The sequence below is a fragment of the Neophocaena asiaeorientalis genome, unplaced genomic scaffold (genome assembly GCF_003031525.2).
Source record: "Neophocaena asiaeorientalis asiaeorientalis breed wild unplaced genomic scaffold, Neophocaena_asiaeorientalis_V1.1 scaffold100, whole genome shotgun sequence".
Taxonomy (NCBI): domain Eukaryota; kingdom Metazoa; phylum Chordata; class Mammalia; order Artiodactyla; family Phocoenidae; genus Neophocaena; species Neophocaena asiaeorientalis.
In genome coordinates this window covers 8,520,627-8,533,685 of record NW_020173955.1, presented here as the reverse complement: position 1 = coordinate 8,533,685, position 13,059 = coordinate 8,520,627, and the positions used below count along the sequence as shown (strand labels likewise).

Below are 13,059 nucleotides of genomic sequence, written 5' to 3'. Positions count from 1 at the left end.
CAATGTAAAAGCAGTACAAATGTTTAGGCTGTCTAAATTTTTCAAAGGCTTCCAAAAATTTTTTGAAAATGTATTCTTATGAAGTAGGGTGATCACCAGTTGACAAGTTTTGATTTTCCCAAGGCTTCAAATTAAAAAATAATTGCCCCATGGCAATATGAGACCATTAAAACCTAAGACAGTTAAAACTAAAAGTACAAACAATGAGCTAGAAAATGATATAGCTGCTCACTTTTAGCACCTTCAAAGACAAGAATCAGGATACCAGACTAGCAGAAAGAGAAAGACATAAAGAGTCAGGTTTCATTACATTCTGTCTCAATAAAGTATGTAAATTCTATCGACATACATGGAAATTTTGTTATATAATGTGGCTTAAAAACTTAATTAGTTGAATAAATCAAGAGAGAAACAACAAGAGAAAGCAGAAGATCCAGGTTTTCGTCTGTCATTCTATAACTAGCTACATGATTTCGGTGGGTAATTTACTTACTGCTCTGGGGTCTTTTTAAAAAATTCTAAGTTATGGATGGTACTACAAAGGGGCAACATACACGTTGGATATAATGAATAATACAAAACTAAAATATATAAATATTTATTACCTATCATTTTCACCACAAAGTTTCTTGTATTCTGCAGCTACAGTTTCATGGTTTTTGTTTTTAAGCAGCATTTTTTCCTGTTCTACCTTCAGTGTTTTTTCCAAATCTTCCAATTGTCCTTTCTGTTTTAGTAACTGATTGTAACTGGAAAAAAAAGTTATGTATTTGGTTTATAATATTTCCTTAGAAAAAAAGAAAACATTTTAGAAATAAAGGAAACAATAGTAATTTATTAATATGTATCACATAAAACATGTAAATTTATATATATGTCCTACATAAATTATCTCAGACCTGTTTAACATATACAATTTATTATATTACCCACTGAAAATTGGTTTTAAGTTAACAGCACAAGAAAAGATAATAAATTACCGATCTTCAAGGTCTTTATGTTCCACCTCAAGATTTTTGTGGGCAGACTTTAGAGTTCCATGCTTAGCAATGAGAGACTCATACTCTGAAGCCTGTCGTTCATGCAGAAGTTCCAGCTTTTCATGATCTTTGATCAGAGAATCATAGAGAGATTTCAGGTCTTCTCGCTCTTTGATTACAGATTCATTTTCATTTTCTAAGGAAGACTGCTGGATTAGGAGTTGTGCATTCTGGTTCATAAGTGAGGTACTTTGGGAATTCAGAGTGGAATTTTCAACCTACAAGAATGCATACTGTATTAGACACAAGAAAAATAGCTTATAATGTTCTTTTTTTTATAGTAAAAGACAATGTTAACTTTAGGAAGCACTAAATAAATCACTGCGGATATATTCATATTATACTGAGAAAATTTGGATTTTAGCACCCTAAAGAATAAGGTTATCATTTAATTTTGATTTTTGGTAGGTGTTACGATATATATTATGAGATACATATCATATACATGTTTGGGGTTGAATTATTTAATTTAATTAATTAATTTATTTTTGGCAGAGCCGCACGGCTTACAGAATCTTAGTTCCCCGATCAGGGATTGAACCTGGGCCCCCTGCAGTGGAAGCGTGGAGTCCTAACCACTGGACTGCCAGGGAATTCCCAGGGTTAAATTATCTTGAATGAAGGTGATTAGCAACAATTCCATGAAAAAGAACAAAATTTGAAATGCTAGTTTATCATTTTCTAGAAGTTGAGAGTTGATAGAAGTAAAGAATTACTTGTGAATATTCAATTGGTAATTTTCTCAAGTCTAAATTAAATTAGTATTTGCTGTATCATTTGGAAAAGAGTTAGAGAAAGAAGAATGTTTAGATTCAGAGGGGGAACTTCTTCACTTCTTTTTAAGAGGTTTCAGAGTGGTTGCACTTTCCCCCACTTGACTGTTCTATTTGAAAAGACACTGGTAGTGTTAAGTGCAAGATGGATCATTTGAATTAAGGATAAGTCCGAAGACAAAATTCTCATGCTGTGTTGTTTTCCAGTAACTTAACTAATAGATATGCTGCAAGCATACTCTAAAACAAGGTTTTCTACCTGATTAATTATTAGCAGCTTGATGAAACGGGTAAAAGCCCATAAAGTCAATAAAAATAAAATTATCTTTATTTGATGAGTAAATTTACTACTTAATTTAGAGGCTCTGACATTTAAAAAATGCTGATATCCGAAAATTTGGCAAAGCACATATAGAAATACTTTATCTTCAACTAATTGTTAAATTCTCTCTCTAGGAAACAATGTTACCATGTCTAGTCATCCTTATTTTAATAGCATAATAGCATAATTCAAGAGTTTTGTTGCATATCCCGATAATTTTACATTACAACCTGAAGCTTGGCATTCTGTGTTTGAAGAGTGGTATTCTGCTCCTGTAATGATACTGTCTGCCTCTGAAGTGCAAGAATCTGAGCCTGCAAATTATTGTTCTGTGTCTCAAGTTGCTTCAGTTGAGTTTTCAATGCTTGCTTCTCTGCTTGTAGTGTAGCATTCTGAATAAAGAAATCACATATTTAAAAAAAAGCAGCATCAAACATATTTCTGTTTAACAAATACTAGAATATTATCCAAGTGTTTATTACCATTATAATCCAAAAAAACTCAACAATCTTAAAAGAGAAAAAGACAAAACACTTCCCCTCTATCCCAAACTGTAAAAAGATATTTAATCTAAGGAAAAGAAAGCAATACTAAAACCTTAATATACTATTGTGTCTGTGCTCTGCCTGCTTTATAATGTCCAACAAATAACATATTCCATTATACATATATTTATTAACACAAAAAACTAGAATGGGATTGTCAGTTCAATGGTTTTTATGCTGTTCAAAAGTGCCCAGAGTGCATGGGGCTATGTCTAGCCAATGGAGTGTACCTTTTCAAATTTCCCAAAGGCAAATATATATATATATATATAAAATATATATATATATATACACACAGAGATGTGCGCATGTGCATGCACATGCGCGCGTGCGCACACACACACACACACACACGTGGTGGTCCCAGGGGTAGCAGCAAAACTAAGTATTTTATAAACACAAATATTTGGAAGAGAAGCAGGAACAATCTAAGCCATCTGTTTAAAAAATTTAGTCCATAATAGACTTAACAGATGTTACATATTTTCTTTAGTGTTTTTTTCATGGCATAAAAAACTCACTAAAACTCTATTTCATCTATAGGACTTCTGGAGCAAATCCAGACAAAACATACTATTTTCAATTTTTCCAATACATATGGCCATATTTCAATTTTATAGTTAAACAGCTGAATTACTATGTAAATCATTATATTTAATGTGATAGATAATAAAATGTTTGTTATGGATACTACATTTTCAAGATCATTTCTAAATAAAAATTAGCATCAAAAAGTATAAACAAAGAATCCTTTAGAAAACCAAAACAAAACTTTAATGTACACGGCCAGAATCTGTATAATTGCAACATGCAAAGAAAGTTACAACTGAATCACAACAGATCACATTTATCGTATCTACCTTATGGGACAAAGACAACATTCACTTTATAGGCCTTCAAGTTATATATACTACATATCACTGCATAAAAGGCAAGTCATGATTTGACCCATATATTATACCATAAAATCAAAGCTGAGGAAGAAAAATGCTTTAAAAATGGGTGTTGATATTGTACTTGTGTTTTGTTCATTTGATCACATAAAAAGGATGAAAAAAAATTTACACTGGAAAATAATATGGAATAATGATGTACTTGTATACCATTTTGATACACCAAAGAGGTAAACCATTTTTCACCTACACATGTTAACTACTATTATAGGTCAGCTCTTTAGAAACCAAAATGTACAAACTCTAATGATAAGTCTGGGTATTCCCTAAGAATAAGAAAAATTCCTACAGTCTATAATGAAGAGAAGAGATAACTGAGAGTAGATAAGATATCTCAGAACAAGAAAAAGTTTACAATGGAAAAGTACAAAGTTAACAATATATGTACTAGCAAATGCACAAAAATTACCAGTCTAATATAGGGTAGACATCTTTATAAACCCATCATCTAAAATGGCTAAACTATGACAACCAGGTAAATTTTTACCCCAATGGAAATTTATAGAAGAAGTCAACGGAAAAAGAGATTTATCTTGTACATTACACACCAAATTTTCTGAAATGTAATTATTAATCCAAGTGATTGATCTATACATATATATCACTGAATAATGAAACACAGGTATTCATATATGGCTGATATATACATAAAAAAGACATAAAATAGCTCGCTAATAATATAAAACACACAAAACATTTTCTCCTATCACTTCAATAAAAATTAAAAGGCTGGTAATATCCAATGTTAATCTGAAAAAATAGGTATTCTGTTAGTGGGATTGAAAATTGATATTTCTGAAAAGCTCATATGATTATATCAATTAAAATTAAAAAGCAGAAACTAACACAGCATTGTAAAGCAATTATACTCCAATAAAGATGTTAAAAAAAATTAAATACACACACATACACACCGAAATATGTGTGTGTGTATATATATATATATATATATATATATATATATATATATATGCTCTTTGCCTTCTCAATTCTACTGAAAGGAATTTATTACCCTATGAACATGTTATATACGGATTTTCATTGCAGCAAAATCTGAAAATAAATGTCCACTGATGTGGGATTTATTTAAATTATGGTAACATACACACAGAAAACGGAAGCAAACAGAAAAGCCCTGAGATAGGAACAAATAGAAAAGGCCAATATGACTACAATTAATTTACTTATTATGTCCCAGTCACTGTTCCATGTTTTCCACATATTAACAGATAATAATAATATTATCCCCTGATTAATAAGAATGGTTGGTGGAAGAATAATATGGTATAAGGTCCGAGATACAGGCAGGGCAATATCAAAAAGGATCTTACAGATGCAGTAAAGAATATGGATTTTATTATAAATGAAATGGGAAGCCACTGAAGATTTTATGTAGGAAAATGACATGACCTGGATTATGTTTTAAAAATAACTCTAGGTTACTACATTAAGAATGGGTTAGGGCTTCCCTGGTGGCGCAGTGGTTGAGAGTCTGCCTGCCGATGCAGGGGACACGGGTTTGTGCCCCGGTGTGGGAAGATCCCACATGCCGCGGAGTGGCTGGGCCCGTGAGCCATGGCCGCTGAGCCTGCAAGTCCGGAGCCTGTGCTCCGCAACGGGAGAGGCCACAACAGTGAGAGGCCCGCGTACCGCAAAAAAAAAAAACACAAAAAAGAATGGGTTAGTTTGGGAGTGAAAGGGGCAAGCCAGTTAGGAGGATATTCTAATAGTCCAGATGAGAGATAATGGTACCTTAGACTAGAGTGGTAGCAGCAGAGATGAAGAGAAGTAGATGAGTTTGGGTTATATTTACAAGACAGAGTTGACAAAGCTTCCTGATAGACTTACATGAGGGTGACGAAGAAAAGAATATTAAATTATTAGTTTTTCTGTGTTTTTTTAATATTAAAAAATAAACCAGTCAAGAAAGTATAACATGAACAAAGCTACAAATTAGATAAATTTTCTGAGTTATATATTCAATGATCCTTTACTTCTAAAAAACCTTATTCATACTAAACTACTTACATTTCTTTCAACTTCAATTAATCTGTCTTTAACTTTCAGAAGCTCTCTGGTTGTTTCTTGACTTTCTCGCTCCCATTTGTTATCTTCACCAGAAACTGGAGGAGAGCTCTGTACCATCTTTTCCTCATCTTGTCTCTGCTTGAGAGCTTCATAATTCTTTTTCACCTACAATTTTATTTAAAATATTTTTAAAAATTGAAGTATAGTTGATTTATAATATTGTTTTAGTTTATTTAAAATATTTTAATGGGGAAGAAACATACCACCAAGGTTATAATATTTATCATAGTTTGACTCCGCAATGGTCTGGTGAATGTGAGAGACAGTTCATTTAAAAATATGATAAGTAATATATACGATTATCATTATTATGATCACAATTTATGCTTTGCAGAATTCAACTCCTTTCCTGTAGAAATATTAAATATACTCTGCTTATATGCCATGTTCCTACAATATATTTTGTAATTTCAGATCCTACTGTTTATGACGAAAATATCACTGAAGGATAGATTAACTGGATATAGACATGTTGCTAGATACTAACAATTGTTTTTAGAGCTATTTATAGCTGATTTAGAGATTTCAGAGATTCCCATATCAGGAACAAATACAGACTTGACACATTTAATTCCCCGTAAAAAGATACCTAAAGTTGAAGAAGTATCTATATATGTCTGGCCTTTTAAGAAGCATTTTGTTGCTCAGAATGACCTATGTTAATAAATAAATGACTTCTTTATTCAGATACTGACCCACATAAAATTTCTGTAATTCATTTTTATGAAGAGTGAGCAATCCAAGGATATATCTTATCTAGGGTTTTCTGGTTTTCTGGTATAACCAAATCCTACTTTAAGAGAGCAAAATCAAAACTAAAAACTTGGGGACTTCCCTGGTGGTGCAGTGGTTAAGAATCCACCTGCCAATGCAGGGGACACGGGTTTGAGCCCTGATCCAGGAAGATCCAACAAGCCGCGGAGCAACTAAACCTGTGTGCCACAACTACTGAAGCCTGCAGGCTCTAGGGGCCGCATGCCACAACTACTGAGCCCACGTGCTGCAACTACTGAAGCCCGCGTGCCTCAAGCCCATGCTCCGCAACCAGAAACCACCACAATGAGAAGCCCATGCACCGCAACGAAGACTAGCCCCTTCTTGCCACAACTAGAGAAAGCCTACGCGCAGCAACGAAGACCCAATGCAGCCAAAAAAAACTAACAACTTGGTAGTCAGCCAAAATTAACTATTAACTTATTAACTTAATTGCTCTCTTCAATTTAAATTGATGATTATTATACTTATCCTGAATTACTAGTTTATCCTAGGAAATGATTATCATAAATTTCTAAATTAACCCCAAACTTTCTATTGAGACAAGGATATAAATGTTTAAAATAATTCAATGTCTGATGCAACCTTAAGAAAGCTTATGGCTCAAACTTTGCTACTACTACTGAGTTAGAAAATAATGTGAGACTAAAGAAAAAAGGATGCCAAGATAGAATGTAATTTAAATCTTAGCAAGTGACCTAACAGGTGTTCTGGGATCCTGATTTTCCACTTTTTTTTTTTTTTTTAATACTTTCAACACCCTAATAACATGGATGGATGACATCATTTCCAGTCTCCTATTTTACATTAATTTCCCACAGGATCTTTTTTCTAGGCTTATAAGAGTTAAAGATATATGTCACTATTAAGAAGGGGACCTGAGAATAAAACTCAAAACTTCTCATTTTTAGCCCATTGTTCTTACAACTAAGTTTCAAAAGTGGTTCCTTTACCTTATGTATCATTAATCAGAATCTCTAACTTATGTTCATATAGAAAATGACATCTTTTCCATCAAGGTTTCTCAAGAGGCAGCATATAGGTGCCTTTTTATCTAATTTATTACTCTCCGCCTTTTAATTGGGGTGTTTAGACTATTTATATTTAATGTGATTACTGACATAGTTTGGTTTAAAACTGCTATCTTGTTACTTGTTTTCCATTTGTCCAACCTGTACCTTGTTCTCCCTTTTTTCTTTTTCTGCCTTCATTTGTATTTTTTGATTCTAATTTTACCTCCTTTGCTGGCATTTTAGTAATACCGCTTTGTCATGCTATTTTAGCAGTTATTTTATGCCTTTATTCATATTTAGCTTTCACAGTCTATGTTCAAGTGATACACCTCTTCACATATAATATTAAAAATTAGAACAGTATAATTCCAGTTGAATACATGTTTATGGCAGGAAGCTAGTCCAATAATAGTCCAATTATGCCAAAATGGCTGGAACTGGAAGATAATGATGGAATTTTAAATCTCTATCTTTTAGACTTGAAATACATCTTATACTAACCCATCCTCAAACCCATTTATTTTCTGGCGTAGTAGCTTCTTGAAATTGACTTTATTTGCAATGTAGTCACATTGCTTAAGAGGGCAAAAAATTTGGAAAATAAAGCAGATTAATGGCATCTGGCACCAAGTTTTATTTTATTTTTTTGGACAACTCTTTATGTTAACTAAACAAAGTTCCAGAATTTCTTCTGCAACAAAATATGTTTCATGTTAATGTCTGAGACCAACACCAGCAATGATGGTATTGGCAAATGAGGAACAAATCCTTTTCCCCTTCCTGCATGAGAAATTCATCTTTGGGTAACTGTTTCTCTGAAAACCTGATAAAATTGGAATATTCTATGTTACCAGGCAAGACTGCTTAGGGGAAAAATGATCTCTGATTGCTAAATTATATTTGTAATTAAGAGAACTATAAATACCTAATAGGCAGCTACACCTTTGAACTTCTCTGAGTGCAGCAACTCTTAAATCTTAAGCCTGTGAAGATCTTAAATCCATGCCTTGGAGTTGTTGCAAGAGACGATGACTGCTATGAAGCATGAAGTCTCAAAGCCAGGGCAGCTCCCACACACAACCAACAGTCATCTGGTGAGAAGATGACTCGCAGACAATTATATGAAGATGGACACCTGATAGTGCCCTACCATCAGCTTTTATTTCCTATAGTGTTCTGAATCATATGGCTCTAAATGTGGCCTATAGTAAACTTGCTGGTCTGAATGTTTGGTTGACTGTAAAACCATTCTGGGTATGACTACAGAGCTGATAAAAGGGAGAATAAGGCACAACACGATTCTACCAATCTACCATACACTAACCCTATGGAAAGGGCAAGCCCCTTCAATTTCAGTTTATTCAGGTGGGGAAAATAGTAGCCCCTGCCTCACATACTTCACTGAATAATTCCAAATATCACAAGAAAACAAATTTAGAAAGGACCTCAAATTTTTGGATCAAGTGCTTTCTTATACCACACATACTGTTTCCCTCTACTTGCTATCCTCACACCGATGTCTACCAAACTTTTACCTGTATTCTCCATAGGAAAAGAGTGCCCGTGAAGTGTCAGAATCACACTGAGAGTTCTTCCCAATGAAATAAGCCTGCCTCTTCCCCATCCCACTCTCACAATTCTGATATGTCCCTTACTGCATGAGGGACATTCATAGATGAAATAGGATTGAATAAATTATAGTGTATAGACAATATAGTTTGTTACAAACTACATGACAAAGATCTGTTTAAGAATATTCTAAAATTTAAGAAAAAGGAAGAATAGACAAAATGTTAATAAAATTGTTTCATTTTTATTTTCTACTTTACACTTTTCTGTCCAAATATTTGACAATTTGGGAGTTCCCTGGTGGTCCAGTGGTTAGGACTCGGTGCTTTCACTGTCAGGGCCTAGGTTCAATCCAGGATCAATCCCTGGTCAGAGAACTAAGATCCTGCAAGCCGTGCAGTGGGGCCAAAAAAGAAAGAATAAAAAAAAGACAATTAAAATTCTTTCCAAGGAAGTCACACTTACTGTTTTAAGTTCTTGGCGCAACTGCTGGTTATAATTTGTGGACTCTTCTAATCGAGCTTCTAGTGCAGCGATTTTTTCTTCTTTTATTTCAAGGGACTTCTTTAGAGTAGATTCTAATTTTGATTCCAAAAGTTTGTATCTATAATCCAAGTATAAAAATAATATAGTTCATTATTGGAGGTCAGAAAATTATTTTTAAAGATAATTTATGACCACAGATACTGATATTATAAATAGACTTTATAAAATAGTCTTTTTAAAAAAGAAGCAAATTAAATTATTCTGCTCTTACTGCCCACTCCCCCTTTTAAACTATTCCTGGTAATGAAAAAACAAAAAATCACTGAGTACATCAGTAAATCACAGCTCCAAATTACATTTTAGGCTGTCAAAAGCAAAAATTAGTACTCAAAAAAGGCATCTGGAAGATCTGAATCTCAAAATATTCCTTTCAGTTTTATAAGAATAGAATCTATACAAAGAGTAAGTGTGGATTTATCACATTATTAAGCATTCATCTATGATATTAATATGTAATGTATTTATACAAGTACATATGAATAGTTGACTTAAAGCTCACTGAAGACTTTACATTCAGGGCATAGAGTACTTGCAGAATATTAAAAAAAAAGGAATGATATGTTAAGACACAAGATACTGGCGACAGAACAGGAAGAGGAAGATAGATCTGAGTGTCAAAATTTTAGTTACCTTTTTGAATGGTGGGTTCATAAATATTTATATTATTCATAAGATTTTTATTTTTTTTACAAAAAAGGACAGTTCATGAACACACTTTGAGAGTGGACCACAGACTAGGAATTACGGATTAATCTATTTCTACACCTGAGAACCTCAATGACTAAACCAAATAAAACCAATGAGAAACTTTTATCATACTCTGCCTCTTACTGTAATTAATTTGTGTGTATATATTTTCTGCTCAGCCAGATTTTAAGTTCATTGAGAAAAGAGAACAAATCTCACTCATTTTGGTATTGGCTTGAGTCAACAAACAATTTTAGAGCATGTAATGAGTGTGACTTTGGATATATTAAATTTGTGATGCCTGAGTTCTGGACTGTCCAGATAGAGATGTCCAGTAAGCAGAGAATAATATGGGTATTAGCTGAGATGATGGACAGGAATGCTCATGGAATGGATAAGAGGCTTAACAACATAACCCTAGGAAACCATATTTAAAGAGAAGGCACAGGAAAAAGAGCTGTTAAAAGAGAAAGACAAGAGTGATCACATTGCACTCTGTTTGCAATTCCACCACTAAATTTACTTTGTTGCACTCTATACATTCAATTCCACAATTAGACTGTATATTCCCTGATGGCAAGAATAAATATCTTAATAATAAAGGGGGGTCAGAGGGAACAACATCAGTTGAAAGATGAAAAGGTTAGACTAACAAAAGAATTAGGGATACCATCTGAGATTAGAGGTAAAGACAGATGCAGATACACATAATTCCAAGATGGAGGGGATGGAATGTTAAGGGAATTTATGTCTGTGAACTCTAATTTTCTTTGTGATGTTAAGGTTAACTTACTTGCTGAGAAAGAAGCAGGTTTAGTGGCTTAACACACTTTGTTTCCTGATACCCCCGATTCGATCATAGTTATTAACTGTTCTCAATTCCCTTTCCTAAAAGTTTTATTTCAATATACATACCCTTATCTCCATATCTAATGCTTTCATTATAAATGAAAATGTGTGGATTAATGAATACACTTACATCTTGCCTAGACTATTACAATAGCTTCCTAAATGGTCTCTGTACCTTCAAATTTGTCCCTTTTCTAATCCATCTATAATGTCACTTAGGATTGCTCAAAACACCTTTGTGCTCTATTTGCATGGAATGCCCTTCCCCATTTCCACCTTGCAAATTTCTGTCATTCTTCAAGATCCAGCTGAAACATTATTATTTATTTGATGCCTGATAATCAGCAGGTAATAAAAGCTTAATTAACATTGATTAATTGTATGAAGTAAGGTTTGGGAAGAGATACCACAGTGTGAAGGGCCCCTCAAAAGCTGGGTTTGTAAATTTAAAACAGGGTCAGTTAAGGCAGCTGCATGGTTTACTGTACTTTTTGCTCTACATTTAAAATGTCTTACACATGACAGGTAGAAAATCTGTCTGAATAAAGCAGAGATGCATATTCAGTATCTATATTAAAAGATAGTCAACTAAATTGTCCGTTAACAATGTGTTTAACTCAAAAAATATTTTCTCATGAAATATCTATATAGTAATTAATTCAATTAAGATTGCTTGAATTGATTGCTAGAAGAAATGCCTCAAATTACCTCTATTTGTTATTATAGAACTAACTTTTAAAAGTATCAATCTATTCTATTAACTTTGAATATTCTCAAAATTACATAAATAAATCCCATATAATCAGCATTATTTTTTCCTATATACATTTAATATATACTTACTAGAACAGTAATAATGGGTAGACAGCAAAAATACAAATTATATAGTTACAAAAATTCCAATGAATTAAAATCTAGTGTACAAAAAACAATATTCTTAACAATACACACTTCTATTCCAGCTGGAATCACGTGGCTAACTAGATGCCAAATAGTAGACTACTTGAAAATCCAATTAACTGATAGACTATATTTACCATGGTAAATTCTCTTTAAACCTGTTGAACATTCTCAAATTAAAATATATAAGTTAATTTTTTATTCTGTTTGTCAAGCCTTCGTTTTTCACATTATTTTCATACCTTAATTGCTTCTCAGTCTCAAAATTAATGTTTGAAAAACAAAAAAATTATTTCCACTGTTTCTCAACTAGACTTAGTACTCACCTGTCATCAGTACTCTGCTCATCATGTAAGAGTCGCTCTTTATTTAACCCTATCTTCTCAAGCTCATGAGTTAATTTTTCAAGATCATTATTCATTTGTTGAGTCTTCAGCTTTTCACTCACCAAATCCTTATTTTAAAAGTAATGCAAAACTCACGTGAGTGTTATGAACATAAACATCCAAGAAATTCAGCCAAGATTCCAACTACCACCATCCAGGAATACATACAATTTAAACCAGGAAAGACAGAAATGCTGTTGCTGAGCTTCTCCTTTATCAATAAAAAAGTTAGGCAACAAAATTATCACCTAGTTCAAAGAGTATTGTTTTCCTTCTTTTAGCTTGCTAATAGTTCGTTTTAACTTTTTAGTGTTTAAAAACTAAAAGGAGAAACTTGTACTTGTGATTACACACCTTAGGCTTGAAAACTGTGGGGAAAACAACACATATCCATTAACTTAATAATGAACTAGAACCTTATTGCACATTTCTTCCTATGAATATATGTTGGATATAACACCCTTCTCCCACCACAAGCACCCCTCTCCCAGTGGAAGAGGCCTAAGATATTGAACTGAATAACCAGGGGGAATTCTTAGAGATGGGACCAGGAACCTATTGTTCATGTCTGTAAGACTGTAGAACAACAGAAAGTAAAAAAAAAAAAAAAAAAA

General features: G+C 33.1%; 1 protein-coding gene across 9 annotated transcripts in view; it reads right to left on the bottom strand.

The window, feature by feature from the left end:
- CCDC88A (coiled-coil and HOOK domain protein 88A) overlaps nt 1-13,059 on the bottom strand; it is a 127,071-nt gene that overhangs the window by 25,225 nt on the left and 88,787 nt on the right. For all 9 annotated transcript variants that reach the window (XM_024752978.1, XM_024752980.1, XM_024752979.1 and 6 more), the window contains exons 16-21: nt 12,386-12,513; nt 9,543-9,681; nt 5,662-5,826; nt 2,366-2,527; nt 981-1,258; nt 606-749 (exon numbers count right to left, since the gene is read on the bottom strand). In XM_024752978.1, coding sequence (XP_024608746.1) covers nt 606-749; nt 981-1,258; nt 2,366-2,527; nt 5,662-5,826; nt 9,543-9,681; nt 12,386-12,513 — 1,016 coding nt within the window. The remainder of the gene's footprint in view (nt 1-605; nt 750-980; nt 1,259-2,365; nt 2,528-5,661; nt 5,827-9,542; nt 9,682-12,385; nt 12,514-13,059) is intronic.